General features: G+C 36.3%; 1 protein-coding gene across 6 annotated transcripts in view; it reads left to right on the top strand.

Moving 5' to 3' along the window:
• Window positions 1–17,870, top strand: part of gxylt1a (glucoside xylosyltransferase 1a) — a 64,589-nt gene that overhangs the window by 13,230 nt on the left and 33,489 nt on the right. For 3 of the 6 annotated variants that reach the window (XM_066723582.1, XM_066723585.1, XM_066723584.1), the window contains one exon: window positions 7,037–7,095. The exons of 2 other annotated variants lie outside the window; for them this stretch is intronic. In XM_066723582.1, coding sequence (XP_066579679.1) covers window positions 7,037–7,095 — 59 coding nt within the window. Of the gene's footprint in view, window positions 1–109; window positions 2,358–7,036; window positions 7,096–17,870 lie in introns of those variants that run through there. One more of the 6 variants, XM_066723583.1, reaches the window with a different exon arrangement.

Here is a 17,870-nt window from a genome sequence, read left to right as displayed (position 1 = left end):
TAAATATTTAATTCAGATTAAATGTAGGAGCAATCTACAGAGCCCATTTAAAGTAAATTCAATAATTTGTCCTTTGTTACTCACCTTGCATTTCTGTGTTTATCCTCAGTATGCATTTGAAGAGGACCCAGTAAACTCCATACTGAACCTGCTTGAAGAACGATTACTAAGGACAACACACACGTACTGTGGACGAGTGCAACACTTATTCACAAAGAAGCTACAGCACACTGTGAGGACTTTTCAAAACACGTTCCCGAGGGGAAGGTGATCTTTTAGGTTTATTTTCCAGGTACTTCCTACGTGGAATTTTCCCGTTAAGTGTAGGGCAGAATTCCTGAAGTTTGTGCCCACGACAGGTCAACAGTCTTAAGTGACGTGTCAGACTTTGCGGAGAAGAGTGGCTATGAAGACTCGGAAGTGGAAGAAAAACCTGCTGTGTTTTACTTGAAAAGCCGAGAAGTTCTTTAACCGAATGTCAGATTTTGATAGAAGCACTAATCTCACTTTGCTGTACAGAAACCCTTTTGTTTACATGAATGAGGTCTCGTGTTGTGACGGCAAGGAATGTCAGATTGAAACATTTGACGTTGGCTGTTTCATGCTTTTAAATGTGACTGAAATGTTTTGACAATCATTTAACTTTAGGTAATTTGGAAAAGATTACATAAGACATCGAGAGATGCAATGTTTTGCTCATTGTGGCAAACGAAGCCTTCTGTTACACTACAATAGAACTGCATCTTCCTTTGCTTTGAGGTATTATAATGAATGTCTCTTTTTATAATTTAAGTGCTGGCCAAGAGCAGGCCTTGTGAGCTACCATGGGAACCAAACCAACTGGTTTAAAATAAGAGAGAGCAGACTAAATTTATGAGAGTATTGTCAGAATTTGTTCAGTATGAAATGAATAATGGCTAAATGCAATTGTAGGTGTGTTATTGAATAATCACTTCAGATAATCACTCTGTTCTTTTGAAGAGTTCTGGTCCATTATGGACATTCATGTCTTTGTCAGCTATAACAGCTAGTGTGTAAACTAGCCTTAAGCAACTCCCTGCCCTTCCTGTAGAACAAAGTTAGAATTAAGTTATTGGAATAAAAGTTCCAATACTCGATCTTGTCACGTAGTTTAAAAACAAATGTGTATATTCATAGTCCTTGTACTAAACCCATTCAATTATTTAAATAGTAAAAATAGTAAAAACTATTAAGGATGCACCAAAAATATGAGGTTATTAATGCTACAGACATAAAACGCAATGATTCCCATTTAGCAAGGCATTAAGTATTGATTTTAAGAGACTAAACTGGTTTCATGAGCCTGTCTCATCCATTTCAAAGGATGACATTTTAAAAACCAAAAAAATAAAAATAAATAAATACCCCAATTATTTTTTTAAACAAACTGCCTTAACATTTGCAGAAACCTTCTATGGATTGATCTGTATGCAAGTAGAGAGACCAGAGGTCCAGGTTTTGGAGCAGTAGTGAAGCTCAGTATGTAATTTTCTTCATCTCACACTGTAACCTGTGCTCCCCATGCTGTGAGCTAATATACAGCATCTTTCAGAATGTAACAGTTACCAAGAACGTGGTGTAATTTATGCCTGTCACAGGAGTCTTAATATTTAACCCGTTTTCTTTATTGTTATTGTCTTTATTACTTTACAAAGTATGTTTAAAAGGGTCCAAGTCTCTTATGGTGTTCTGAATGCAGTACAAACTTATTCAATTTGCACTAAATACAAGTCAAAGAAACCGTCTTAATGCATGTATATTAAAGAGATTATTTAAATAATTATTTTGAGATCCGTTCTCAATGATGAATTGTTCATTAGAGGGTGCTAGATTGCTCTGGAATTAATAAAACACCACTTAAGTCATTGCAATGCAACACAATTTAAGTGTAGTGGCAGACTGAGAAGGTGAATACTTGATTTAAAGAGCTGGGATGTTTGTGTATCTGTACAATAAATCTGGACATTTGGGGAAAGGGGAATATATATTGGTTATATGGATTGTTTTCTTGCTTCTTGTTTCTTGGATAGTACAGTTTCTGATTTTGTTTCATTAATTGCTAATGCCAAAACGGAAAACATGTTGGTTGTTTGATCGGACCAGAATGTTTGTCAGTGATTTAGAATGTGCTTGAGGATCATAAATCACTTATTTTAAATCTAACTGCGTAATAAACTGGAATATGGATGTAAAATCATAAGCAAATGGTTTAGGTTTTGATATGACCTTTTACCTCAATGTACACATTTAATTTTATACTTGTAAAAGTGACAATACTTTACATATGGAAACTGCAATATTATTTTTATAATAAACTTTCAGAAATGTGGAGTCAAGGTTGATTGTTAACTTGAATTTCTTGTGGTTTAAAAAAAATAAAAAAAAATGGTGGTCCCAGATACAGCACCTTGCCACTGGTGTACAATGAAATACATTCTGTGAAATCACGTTTTAATGTAATTCTTGTTCCAAATGGTGCATCTAGGCTGAGGTGGCTGGGGACCTACGACACCACAGATACTAAGAGGGTGTAGTTGGCTAATCCTTGTCAAATAAATAACACCAGTCACTTGTTTATTTCAAATTATAGTTAAGCCAACAAAACCAAAAACTGCTATGATGGCTACAATAAATATTGAAACCATTTTGAATTTAAAATGTTGTATCTTTCAGTTTGATATTCAAAGCCATCTACCATACAGACCTTAGACGACCAGGGACTGATCACATGATTTTCAGGGTGTTGAAGAGGGACCGATAAGCAACAGACCTTTGGCTTACTCCAGCACTGAAGAACCAGCATAGGAGATATGTGACCGGTCACTTGTCAATAGTTAAAAAAACACATGTATTTTATTTTCTTGCAGCTGTTAAAAAACAGGCATTTCTTTCCCCAAGAAACAAGAAGGAATGCTTGATCCTGTTGAATTTCTGAAAGTCTGACCATAATGTGCCTAACGCGGAACAAAGATTAATGAGCGCCCACCCCCGAGAAGCAGGGTCTTTCTGCCTTGCTGTGGAAGGTACACACTCAGTCAGTGCCAGCATCTGGTTCTAGAATTGTAGCGAATATGATTATTTAAATTGATTATAATGGACACAAAGTGTTATCAGTCAATAAAACAATCTATTAACACGTTATGTTATTAAGTGTTATGATTACAAATTATAAATATTAGACTTATTTAAACTTTTTTGCTATAATGTTATATTTAATACTTAATAAAAGTTACTATAACATGACATTTTCACACTGACATCAATCTATTATGATAATCTGCCATGCCATTCTTTTGCTGCTATTAAACATCTTATACTATAAGAAGACTGCATTATATTTTATAGCTCTACCTATAAGGTAAGCTTATAAATACCATTTATAAATCCATTTTACTGATGCATCTCTGAATTGTGATTTGTTTTGCTCTAAGTCTATTCTATGATGTAGTATATCATTGTGTTCTATTTGTATGTTTCTCATTACATTGCCAGGTATTCTGACACATTACAAAGAAAATTAATACGGTCAGCAACTTTTGTCTTCACTTTTTATATCCTGCAAAACAAGCAACTGGGATAAAAACATTACATATCCCAGTGAACAGATGATGTCTATTCCTTCCATCCAGACCTGTGGATACTTGATAACCATGTGAATTAAATTCGAGAGGTAACGCATAATCCAGGTAATTCACCATCCTCATTATTTAACAAAAGACATTTATTACAACTGCTATTGCTTGCTCGTAGTCATCAAGATATGTTTTACATTGTCGGATCTTTATCACATCCTGCATCTTTTTACTATAGAGGGTGTGGTGGATTCAGTGCACAGCTAAACCTTATTTTATGCATAATTCAAGTCCATCACTCGTTTAGTTGTTTGCATATTCCACTCGTATTGAGTCTTTACTTCATTTTCAATAGTCCTGCTCAGACACACTCATCACTCACAGCCATAGAAAGAAGAGAAAAAACAAACTTATTTTCAAAACACCACAAAATTAGAAGTAAATGATATAACTCATCATATTAAACAAAACATAAATAGATCTTAGTTTAAGCAATATCAATGTTATATATTAAATTATAAACGATGTTTGGCGTAAAACAACCAGGGCCTGAGCCTTCCCACTATTTTACAAAGAAAGCTTAAAAAAGAAATATCTGGAAATATCCATCAAATATGATGATCTACATGTGTGTGTATATATATATATATATATATATATATATATATATACAATGTTAATCATTACTTAAAGGAATTAGCAATATTTAACATGAGAAACTAAATAAAGACAAGGCTCAGTGTGAACAGTTTTTCCTAAGTTTCCAGTGAAACGCAACGGAAATTCCCCTGAACTCTTAAAGCGATAGCGCCAGCACACATATGTACATAGAAGTGCATCTCTATAGAAATTACGCAAACATCTAATGTGTTTAAAGTTAAATATATACAATGTGTATGTATTTTTGCTTATTCTGGGAACTCATAACAAAATCACTTTCCTCTGCACAATTTATTTTAACTATTAATTACAAACTATCAAAATGAATAGCAAGATGTACACAATCCATCATTTTAATCTATGCTAACAAAAAAACACAAGAAGCAAATCAATGAGGGGAATATTAAATAGCAGTCATAATAGATTGATGTTGCCTTGAAGATGTTATAATACCTTTTATTAAGTATGTTATTAATTATATTATAATGTATTATAGCAAAAAAAGTTGAAATACAAATGTCTTAATATACACTCACCTAAAGGATTATTAGGAACACCATACTAATACTGTGTTTGACCCCCTTTCGCCTTCAGAACTGCCTTAATTCTACGTGGCATTGATTCAACAAGGTGCTGAAAGCATTCTTTAGAAATGTTGGCCCATATTGATAGGATAGCATCTTGCAGTTGATGGAGATTTGTGGGATGCACATCCAGGGCACGAAGCTCCCGTTCCACCACATCCCAAAGATGCTCTATTGGGTTGAGATCTGGTGACTGTGGGGGCCAGTTTAGTACAGTGAACTCATTGTCATGTTCAAGAAACCAATTTGAAATGATTCGACCTTTGTGACATGGTGCATTATCCTGCTGGAAGTAGCCATCAGAGGATGGGTACATGGTGGTCATAAAGGGATGGACATGGTCAGAAACAATGCTCAGGTAGGCCGTGGCATTTAAACGATGCCCAATTGGCACTAAGGGGCCTAAAGTGTGCCAAGAAAACATCCCCCACACCATTACACCACCACCACCAGCCTGCACAGTGGTAACAAGGCATGATGGATCCATGTTCTCATTCTGTTTACGCCAAATTCTGACTCTACCATCTGAATGTCTCAACAGAAATCGAGACTCATCAGACCAGGCAACATTTTTCCAGTCTTCAACTGTGCAATTTTGGTGAGCTTGTGCAAATTGTAGCCTCTTTTTCCTATTTGTAGTGGAGATGAGTGGTACCCGGTGGGGTCTTCTGCTGTTGTAGCCCATCCGCCTCAAGGTTGTACGTGTTGTGGCTTCACAAATGCTTTGCTGCATACCTCGGTTGTAACGAGTGGTTATTTCAGTCAAAGTTGCTCTTCTATCAGCTTGAATCAGTCGGCCCATTCTCCTCTGACCTCTAGCATCAACAAGGCATTTTCGCCCACAGGACTGCCGCATACTGGATGTTTTTCCCTTTTCACACCATTCTTTGTAAACCCTAGACATGGTTGTGCGTGAAAATCCCAGTAACTGAGCAGATTGTGAAATACTCAGACCGGCCCGTCTGGCACCAACAACCATGCCACGCTCAAAATTGCTTAAATCACCTTTCTTTCCCATTCAGACATTCAGTTTGGAGTTCAGGAGATTGTGTTGACCAGGACCACACCCCTAAATGCATTGAAGCAACTGCCATGTGATTGGTTGGTTAGATAATTGCATTAATGAGAAATTGAACAGGTGTTCCTAATAATCCTTTAGGTGAGTGTATTTATAATTTGTAATAATCATATAACAATTAATAACATAATTAATAACGTGTTAATAGATTGTGTATAATGGACACTTAAAATAAAGTGTTACCGATTTATTTGTCTTGTATTGCTGGTTTTACCATTGTGTGGTGATGAGAGAGAGTGAGACAATTTGGTGTATTAAAAGCAAACTGGGATGCTGAGATCTGAAAGCTGTCTGTGTGCTTCTGATGTCTTCGACCACTGATCACCAGGATTGCTTCAGGCCCTATATACAATATTGTTTACAAAACATTAGGACTCTCCGTGGTGTCGAAGCATTCCACAGGGATGCTGGCACATGTTGACTCCAGTGCTTCCCCCGGTTGTGTCAAGTTGTCTGGCAGTGGATCTCTACTTCGAATAGCTCGTCCCATCTCATCCCACAGATGTTCAGTTGGATTGAGAGCTGGAGACTGGGCAGGCCGCTGCAGTAAGATTAATTAATTGTCATGTTCATGCACCCACTCCTGGACAATCCTACCCTTGTGGCATCGGGCATCATCCTACTGAAAACATCCATTAGCAGATGAATAGCAGGAACTGGTCTTTCTTGAACCTGTCTCCTCCATCTACACTGATTGAAGTGGGTTTAACAGGTTACATCAATAAGGGATCATGGCTTTCACCTGGACTCACCTCGCCAGTCTATTTCGTGGATAGAACGCATGTTATTAAGGTTTTGTACACTCGGTGTATGTATGTTAAGTGAGGTGTTAGGTTTTACAATGTACTGTAAGTAAGTTTAAGCCTACAGTGCTAGGAGAAGTTAAAAGAGGCACTCCTACATTTTACACTAGCGGATGTTTAAAAAAAAAAAAGAACGGGCTCACAAGTTTGATATACTGCCCTGGGTTTATTTGGAGTATAATTGCATTCTGAGCTAAGACAATCCCCGTTACTACACACTACTAACCTAAAGGGCAAACCTGGATACATAATACACACAGCAGTACGGCACACAAACACCACATCATGTGCCACAGTTTCATTTGTGTTTCTTTTTAGGTGCCTATATGTGAAGAAGAGTTAATGGGATCACTGAAGCTCCATGCAAATCATAACGGGTAAGATTGATCCTTCCATACTCGTAGCAGTTATTTAACCGATGAGGAAAATGTTTATGTTCAGAAGACCGTTTTCACCGTCCCCGTGCAAGATGTCTTTCGTGGACACTATACTAGATTAAAGTGCCTGCGGGTTGTTAATGTTATTTCCAATTTCTTTGCTGCTAATCAATAGCATTTAAAAGATAAGCCAAATTAAAGCCTCCTGCAGGTAAATGGTGCAGCACGATGCTACAGTGCTGATGGAGTAATGGATTTGGGATATCTGAGGAAAGATTTGCCTTTAGGTTGGAGTTTCTCGCCTGGTTTGTACAACCGGGGGATGAGGGGTGTGTTGTTGAAGAGGCGCTGTGGCCACGGGCAGACGTTTTCTGCACAAGAGTTGATGTTGCACAGAAAGGTGTCAGTATAGGGCAGTTGCACAGCTGTGGGCCATGAGAGATAAGCATGTCAGAGCACAGACAAGGAGCTGAACTTCTGAATTTCAGGCGGCTTCAGAGCTCTGGGCCCACTGCGGTAGTCATGGCGACATAATGAGATACCGAGAGATCAAATAAACAAAATCAGAAACACAAAAGGTTCGTTTCATTTGGCTCTGAAGAATGAAGAAGAAATTATCAAGGGTCAAAGTCTGTTCATTGTGGTCGCTCCATTGCCTATTGTGTTTATGCCGTGCTGGGCTCGGTGTCAGACACAGGTCACATGGTTGACAGTCCCTAAAATGGCACACCTAATTGTGCCTCTGAATCCCATCCCTGTCTTCCGAATGCATACTTCACATTTCACTTGGCACATTTTTCTTCCGCTATATGTCCTGCTTAAGTGTGATGGTGTTAAAAAGAAGCATAGATGCCAATTGAAGCATTCGTAGGAAAGGTGTGTTGATTCTTGAATTAATAATTTGCAAAATAAATTTAAACCTTGTCCAGAAAAGTGTTATCAGACACAGATACACAGTTTTCCATTCCTTTTTAAATGACTTTTTCCTTATTCGCTGGACTGCTCCAGCATGGAGTGGAGATTTCTTTTCCACAGCGATAAACCTGAATTTCCAAATTGAAAGCTGTTGAGTCACAAACTTCCGATGTGTTTTTTTAATATCTCGAAGGACCTCTCTTTCTATCTCTCCCTCTATCTGTAGGACATATTGTGCAGAACTTCTCTTGGCAGGTAATGAGGTTTTATTGGTTTGTTGTACTTGGTTTCTTCAAGCACAGGCTGTGCTGGAATAAATATATTTTACATAATTCTGTTGCTCACTCCTTTCCGGAGCTGAAGGTTACTATAACTTGAGGGGGAAAAGCCACCTGTTCACATAGAAAAGGCGATCACTGCCTGGTTTTGAAGAGCTATAAAGTACATCTGTGTTTTATTTTGTGATTTTTTTTCCCATTTTACTGAAGTTAACAGAAATAAATGACAAACCAAAGGAGAAAATAATCTTGACACGTGGGTGGATGGATTTGTTTTCTCGGCAGCCAATTTTTTTCCTTCATCTTGCTGCAGGCAAAGGAGAATTTTGTTTGAAGCAAGGCCATTTTGATCAATAATACATTTACTTTTACTGCTGAGACAGGTATAATTGTGCTGATATGTCTAGACGATACAATTAATATAATTTATTAGTGTGTTTCAAATGTGCTTGCCGTCGGAGTGTTTGCGGAAGAAGAATACCAAGGGCTGACACTGCTATGGGAAATCGAGAATTGCTTTTAAAGATGCACCCTTGTACAAAGGCACAGTAAATGAAACCAGAAATACATCATTTTCTAAAGTGATATTCTTGTTAAACTTGTTTTGGAAAACAAATCAATCAGAAATGTTCTTTTCAGAAGATGGCACACACTAATATTAGTATCAGTACAACTGTGTAGATATACAGTATGCACAAGGTTTAGACTCATACCAAAGTAAATGAAGTGCCAAAGGGGCTGATGGGTAATTCTTTAGAAATCTAATTCTCCATTCCTTTTGAGAATGAATGTGCCCTACTATGAGTCTTCACTCATACAAAAGAGGTCCAGAATGCGACAACACAGGTCATTTTAAAGTCACGCCCTTTTTTAGTGTTGAATGTTGTTCATTGAGGCCTAGGTAAACACAACAATACTAATTTCACTTACGGCCTCAGACCGATTTGAGGAGAATCAATAATAATTCAGTATTGTAGATGACCCTTATTCAGAGTTCATTTTTTTCCCTTTTGTTATTTGTCTAATTGACATCCATACCAAAGAAGCCAGGCTCTTGTGCTTGTGTGCTCACAAAGTCTACTGGGTTTTGATCCTCCTTTTCTCTTACAACCATGTTTTGAAGGCTTATACATCCTTGTTTGTTTGATACAATATTTTCACTGTCTAATGCAGCTTACACAACTTGGTTGTAAGTGCCAGAACACTAACTCACTAACACTAACACTAACATTGGCATACCGGTCCTCAGCATTAGCAGTCACTTCACAATGTGCATGGCAGATATTTTACGTCTTAATAATATATGAAACCAAAATTGTGATGGATCTGGAGGAAGGGCCGTATTATTCAGACACGTTTTCCATGGCATTTTATTGCTCAGTTGTACAAAATGTCAGCCTGATTCATCATACACACCTCACAAGTAAAGCACGGCCTATTAATGCACGTTAAGTATGGTATAAATCATTTAAATTGACCTTTTTTGACTTATTAAAAAGCATCTTCCTAACACCCAAGGGCTGAGGAGTATTGGTCTGAATCAATGGCTTGTTCAAATTGCATTAGAACACAGTGCTCTGAAATTCAATTTGGACACACACCTTCATCCTAATTCTCCAGTGAATGTTTCATATATTGATGAAGAATCCATAACGTTTTGTAAATTCTGGTTGTTTCTTTAGGATTGGAGACATTTTAAATTACTCAGACATTGTATATATGTATATTTTTTTATATGCGGTGGTCTGTATTTCTTTAAAGATATGAATGTATGACTTATTTTAAAATGTTCTTCCTTTAACAGAGAAGTTAAATCATCCATTTTAATTTATTCAGTATATAGAGAGCAATCAGTTAATCTATCCTATCCAGAAATGGGATCCATAAAATACCAAGTGAGCCACAGTGTCTCTCTCTTTCTCCTCCTCCTTCTCCTCCTCCTCCACTTGCTTTGAAAACTCATTTGTTAAAAACTCATCACTCAGGTGGTCGTGCACAGAGCTTGTTTCGGCCGGGGGAAAACACTGGAAACGCAAATATCGTTCACCATGTAAAATACACTCCAATTATCACCCATATATTCCACATGATTGCACAAGCTGGAGCGAAATCAATAATCATAAGCTGATAAAAGACAGTTCCTGTACATCCTGACCAAATTACACTCACTCACTGCAAATGATAAGCACGTATTTATACAAAACCTGCCCTGATTGTTCCCTTGAGAGATTAATTAAACTCACTAGATGGTGCCATTGTTTCCTTTTGATATAATGCAATGCCACAGCATGGATAAATGCCTTGTAGTATCTTACAAAACTTTGTATATTGGAAACTTGAATGTCTTAAAAGAGGCCAGGGTTTTAACATCGTAAACATTACGTGGACAAATGTGTATTCCCAGGAAGAAACGGCCCATTCTGCGCCATCACTGTACACCTGTTTTGCATGTGCGATCTTAAGCTGCTAGAGCTTTCTATAAAATATCAGTAAAGCATCCTGAAATGCAGCAACAACTGCACATTTATATTTTAAAAATTAAGGGAAACTAAATGAGCTTTGCTTGTTCTGCATGTAAGCTAGATTGACTGTAAAATCAATTCAGTTGACCAACATGACAAAATTAATTAATTAACATGACAAAAACAAACAAGCAAACAAACAAAAAATCAGGCTCCAATGCAAAAAATGTATTTCAGTCTTCTAATCACAAGCTGGATACTGATGTATATAATCATAATGACAACTTTAAAATGCTGCTACAAATCTGCAACAAACCAATCCCAGTCAGCCCTCTAAACCACTTCTTATCTGAAACATATTTGTCTTATTTACTTGCAGAACGTGAATGAGAGGTTGTTCATAGGCAAAGTGTTTTTCAGTCATATTTTCTGTGAAAATGATTCATTATCTTAACTAATTGAAGGCAAAAAGAGAGACTGCTGTTGTGCATCTGCTTTCTGTTCATTAAATTCTCCCACTTAGATTGTGGAATTAATTCATGCTACCATTAAGTGATATAAGCTTGCTATAGGCAACATTCTGCCAGACATCATAAATATGCTGGGTATGAATTTGGATAGAAATCAATAGAAATATTATTAAGTATGTTTTAATTACAAATAAAAACAAAATTGTGTATTTTATGTGAATTTTTCTCCTATAATTGCTGCCAAATCTAAGCCCTGCTGGGCCTAAATTGTATCCATGAGTTATGGTATGAATAACTGTATTTTCATATCTTGTCTTTTGCAAAATAGTAAATAATTATGTATCTCAATTATGTTATGCATTTCTTGGCCCAAGGACTTACCCAGGATATAGTAGCAAACCATCTACAAGTATCCTTCTGATTTCTACAAACACCAAAGCTCATACAAGAGAAATGCTTGGAAAAGGCTAACTAATATTTGTGGAAGTATGCACCTCAATAAGAGATGGCATAAAAATGTTCAGTGCTCTCTAGTGAACTCCAGGAATAAACTAGAACCGCCTTAAATAATTAAACAGTTCGAATCATGCTAAACGAAGGTGGTTTTAAACAGTGTAAAGCAATAAAATAGACTTGTTTTTCAGGAGACCGGCCCCGGTGGGGGGTTAACAAGGAGAAAAGCATGAAACTTGCGTGTGAAGAGTTTCTAAGGTTCATCAAAAGTAACAATCAGTTGTAGGTTAATAAGCACAGTCTGAAGATAAGCCTGAATAATGATGTGTCCATTTCATGCACTCCATGATTCGCTTCACAATTGCTTTAAGGCTTTAAGGACTCCCAGGGTTGTCTATAAGGAGACCAGTATTGGCCTCAGGATATATGTCATTGACAAGGGCTGACAAACATGTTGGCAAATAATTTTGAAGCCACCCACTAATAGATTTTCCCTAATTACACACCTAATTTATTCAAACAACAGTTCTTTGTGCTAGACAACTAATACACACTTCTCAGATTGACTCTTCTACTGAATTAAATTCATTTAAATATCCATGGGCCATATACAATGTAAGTGTTAGAAAACGTAAGTATTTTGCAAAACGTAACTATCAACAAAGCTTTACATAACAGGATTGTAAATATGACACATTTTAAAGCTTGTTTTCAATTTCAATTGAAAATATTCCTTGATTTTAAACATCCACATCCTCAAAATTTGGACCATTTATCTCTTCCATTTATATGTATTCTATTTATACACTTTGAATAAGTGTGTGTGTGCCCGTTGTTCTGAATATTTATAGGGAATGATTGCATGTGGCTGTACTTGCTCTGAAAGAGTTTCATTTTTTCCTAACTGAGGATTTCTATGTTTGACAGAGGCTTCTGAATGATGAACAATGTGAAAGGCTAATGAAGAATACTAATAAGCAAACCTTTTCAGGGGTCATTGAATAATACCTTCCAGAATATGTACTATCAAATTAAGAAGTGGTTGTGATGGAGATGTATGGGAGGGGTTGGTCACAGTTCTGTCGTCAATATAAGGGTCCAACTCTGTTTTCAAAGCAGGCATCCTCCTCTCTATTGAGTCAGAGATAATCCATTTTTGAACAGCGATGCAATGACTACGTAGGGATGCCGATCTAAGCCAGGAATTAGAGTGAAATAGAATGAGTAATATCATCCTTATCTCCAGTCCCTCAGTACATCATTAGTTGCTTCCAAACTGTTAACCTGTAGGGTATATACAGAAAACGATGTACACTCTCATAGAAATACCACAATGAAATTAAGCATCAGAATATGTTTGAGTTATACAAAAGTAGTAGCTCAAAAATATATTTGTGACTCAGTCTTACTCTTGTCAAGCTTATCTTCCTGGTTTGATTAATTAGGTTCATTCTGGCAGGATGTGTGGGGTAATTTTAATTTAGAAAAATAAACATCTCAGCCCAGGTTGTTGCCCTGAGGGTATTGCCTGATGTTGCATGGAATGATCTTGTGATTTTCTATGCACCAGCAAAAGATCCTTAAACCTTTATCTGTACACATATTGTAATGTAAACACCAGTGGAGTATTTTTCTTCTCAGATATTGTGTCCTTTTGGGGCTAACAAACAGACATTATTTCAAATGTGGAGATATTTGATGTGCATTTATAGTCAACAAAATAATGTTTAAGGAAGAACTAGACTTTCAAATAATCAATAGTCTCCTATTTTAGACATTATATTAGATTGGTCGCCGCCTTTTGTTTGTATATCTACTGCATTGCATGGTGCGAAACACTGGGATTTCTTGCAGTTTCCCTCCCAGAATGCCCTGGTTTCCGACGATCATATTTTTACTCATGCTTTGTAACCATGGTAACTCAATAAGCTTATGCTCTTGTTTAGTGCACGAATCTGAGTCATATTATAAACACAAGGTATGTTTATAAAGGTAAGATATCGAACTACTCATTAACAGTGTATAATACCCTCAGGAAAACAAATTGCTGTTTTTATTTTGGTCTTATTTAAATTGACACAAAACCTCACTCAGTTGAAATGTTCTGGAACAAGAAGAATGTGACGGTGCAAGCTGCATATATTTGCTAAGATAGATGATTAGATATGATGGGTGACAGGACACCCAGAGTAGGTGCACATACCTAACAGCGGGGGGAGCCTATAGTGACAAAGGTTTGCACACTAAATGACAACAAAAAATGAAATGTCAACTGTCACGATAGAATGACGGCAAAAAAATGTCATCTTTTGCATGATCTCTTGAGAAGGTTAATCATTGTTCGTATGGATAAGTTTTCATATAGAACAAGTTTCTTCAGTTCTTATTTCCTTTAGTAAGATTGTTCAAGGGACTGCACAGTTTGGTCCCCAGTCTATCTTAAACCCAAATTAGATTTCAGATGTGTACTAACACTTTAGTTTATGAGGTTAATATCACTTTATAAATGATTTATAAATGCATCTTTTAGCACAGAATTAAACATTAATGTGGAATTTGTTATTAACATGCAGTAAATAATTAGCAGATATCACTTAGTACCTGATTAATAACACTCTATTAATACTTTATTAATGTGTCCCAACTTATAAAGCGTTTACACATGTAATTTGCCACCCCTGACCTGAAGGGTTGCTGGTTTGGACATGCCATACCTTGCTGGTTAGGAAAGTATTTTATGAAGGCCAGACGGCATATAGTTTTCTTAAATAAGTATCCACAGCAATTTAGCATTGTAAAGCAGTTAGGATTCCCATTGACACAGGCTATATCCAGCTGTGCACTTTCTAATTCAGCAACCCACACTGAATAAAAATAATCATATATTTATGAACTCCAATCATCACAGCGATCCCTTGAATGCACTGGATTTTATGGAAATTTCTGCATGAGCTTTATGTTTCAGATGTTCTCTCCCATAACAGGAGCCTGTTTCATTATAACTCCCCGTGAGCTGGAGGCTTTCTGAGATCTTGTCTTCATCCCTTTTATATCATTACAGTCGTTTATTAATACCAACTGAAATGTGGGGGTTAATGCAGCATTTATTTTGGTGAAAGTGTGGATTTTTAGGAGGTTTCATTATTTTCTTTTCTAAGTCATGTGTTCGTCCAGAAGAATATATACATGTATCCTGTGATATAATTCATATTTACAGTTAAGTCACGTGCTGTGGCTATTTTATTTTTAAAGTCCAAATTGGCTTGCATACAATTTTTCCTTCATTGAAATGTTTTATTTCAGTTTGGTATCACTGCTGTAACTCTTTAACTAACCCAGGGAAATCACATCTTTTGCACTTCTAACCATAATAGACTCAAGTATGGTGTGAGTCAGAGGGCAAATGCACCGCCTGGGGAATACCACCCAGCTTTGCAGAGGCCCCGTTTCCCTTTACCACAGCCAATCAGGACAGCTCTTGGCCAATTTGGCATCTTGACTGGGGACTCCTAAATACAGGTGGCAAGTGTAACAGGCTTAGATCCAATGCTTTCCAGATTGGAGGCCCACACAAAAGACTAGACAATCCCAGCTGGAGTCTTACTCTTTCTAATGACAAAAAATACAAAAACAAGTAAACAGACCCAGAAGGCACCACCTTAGAGTGACTGACCAACATTATTTTGTAGGATTCTATGTGCAAAAGAAAAATAAGATTTTAGAAAACAATTTTCCATTAACGGATTGTACAGGCCTGATTTAGAAATGCATCTGAAAGAAATCTGATTTCCCTTTATAAAATATTTTAAAGGCATCTAGTATTTTGTTCAGCTGAATAGAAATATTTGCACTGCACCAAAGAATCACATCACATTGTATTGTGGTTAAAAAATACAATAAATAATTTTGACTCATGTCTAATTGTTGAATTTCTTTTGTATGGCAGTTTGAATACCTTCCATATTTTAAAAAGAAAACCCACACCAACTTAAAAATATGGTATTTGTTTTAACTTACCTTAACTTTTAAGGATCATGACTTATGTTCGTGGATACATATGTATTGGAGCCCTCTAGGTACATTCTGTGTGATAAAATGCATATAACATTCTCATTTCACTTCTTTTACTAAATACAAACCTGCTTGCTGATAATATTACCCATGCAAGCCTAAGGAACTATCCTTTACATTTTCATGAATATCAGCAAACTTCTAAACACTGCATTTTAATGAAAAATCTGAAAGGAAAAAAATAGTATTTACAATTTAACCTGCAGCATAGCATAGGGGGATTAGTTGAGGTTGGAAAGGGGGAATGAAAACATATGGCAATCGGACAATTGTGTGAAAGTGTGTGATTTTAGGTAATAGGTAAAATCTCACATACTGCTCTAATGGCTGAATATTACAGGAAATGGTTACCAGTTTAACATTTACCAATTACCAGTTTGGCAAATACTGTCTAATTATTTCAGTCTTTAATATATATTAATTAAGTCATGAATAGTAATTTATTCTGGCCATTGCTTAGCTGATGTATAGTGAACAGTCCATATGCTTTAAAAAGTGATTAAGGAAAATGAATGGTTAATGCATTATGAAAAGCTATTATTATTTTTTTGTCATTATATCATTATCCTGTGTAATGAACACAATAACAGGGTTTAATTAACCAAATTTGATACACTAAGTCATGCAGGATATAAAGTACACTATGTACATTATAGGGGCTATAAAACAATAAACATTACACAAAGTTAACATTAAAGTGAGAGAAGTTTCCCATTCTTAATTAGCAATACAACATATTTAGCAAGCCCTGTGTCAGAATGGAGAAAATTATATTTGAAAAACACTGAAATGAGCAGAACACTAAAGAATTTAAATGTGGGAAATATGAGCAAATTGGCAGGTTTTCACGGGTGATTTAATGCATTTATCCATGAATAAGCACAAGGGATACTGTTAGTGAACGTGCATTTGTACTTGTCTTCAGCATTGCTATACAAGGAGCTTCTAGACACAAGTGGAGAATGTCCCTTGCAGATATTCAATTTATAGCTGTAGCAGAAATGGAAGTACTTACTATTCCAATTCCACATTCATATTAAAGAGCACCACTGGGCAACAGCCTGACAGGGGCTGGGAATCCCAGGATCCTTCAAGCAAGTAGGAGGAGAATACATAAGTGCTAAGTTAAGAGGAACCTGAATTCATTTTGTGTGTTAGATGAAGGGACATTCAAAAGTAATTCAAAAGATCAAGTACTATAATATTTCAAATCTTTCCAAAAAACACAGGTGGAGGTCCCCTGTTAAAAGGCTTTACAATCCCCCTTCGGCATAATATCTTAGTGCAGGTGTTTTCTCCACAGCCATTGGGACCACAAGGCGGCAAAATGGGGATCACTGGAGTCCTCTCCATCAGTTATATGAATGTATAAATGGTACTCACCTTATAGGTAGAGCTATATAAAGTATTATTCTTATAGTATATGTAATTAAATAGCATTATAAGATGTTTTAGAGCAGCGAATAAATGGTATGGCAGATTATGATAATAGATTGATGTCAGCATGTAACTATCATGTTATATTACATAGTACATATTATAGCAAAAATAATATGCTTATAATTTCTAATCATAGCATTTTACAATAAATAACATAATTAATAGCATGTTAATAGATTGTTTATAACAGATACATAAAGTGCTACTGAAATGGCTTGTATTTTAAATATTAAGCAGAAGCAGGTAGAACCCAAAGAAGGATTTCTAATTATACACAAGCAAGTGGTTGGAATATTGCACCTGGGTATTTTTACTTCAGCTTAATGATTTAAAATACCTATACGTGCACATACTGTATGAAACAACCTCATACATTAGGAACAATACATGTAAATGTCTACAAACACAGCCTAGGGATGCATAGTAATATCTGAAAATAGACCAAGAGGCAAAAATCTGATGTTTTGTCAGTAAAACACCTCAGAAAAGCTCCACTAGGAAGCATTACATTCAGAGACATTGAGGTCAGACGATTGTTATGGCCGTTTGTGCTCCATTTTCTAAACATTCGATAGTGATGTTCAACCAGAAAGCTTCTTTCATTCAGCCCCGGCTTCCCACCATGCATTTTCATCGAGTCTCCCTTTAACAGTGTTTACCTCCAATATGATCAAATCCTGTTTTTG

The sequence above is a fragment of the Amia ocellicauda genome, chromosome 15 (genome assembly GCF_036373705.1).
Source record: "Amia ocellicauda isolate fAmiCal2 chromosome 15, fAmiCal2.hap1, whole genome shotgun sequence".
NCBI lineage: Eukaryota > Metazoa > Chordata > Actinopteri > Amiiformes > Amiidae > Amia > Amia ocellicauda.
The sequence above is the reverse complement of the archived record's forward strand: the minus strand, read 5'-3'. Positions and strand labels throughout refer to the sequence as shown.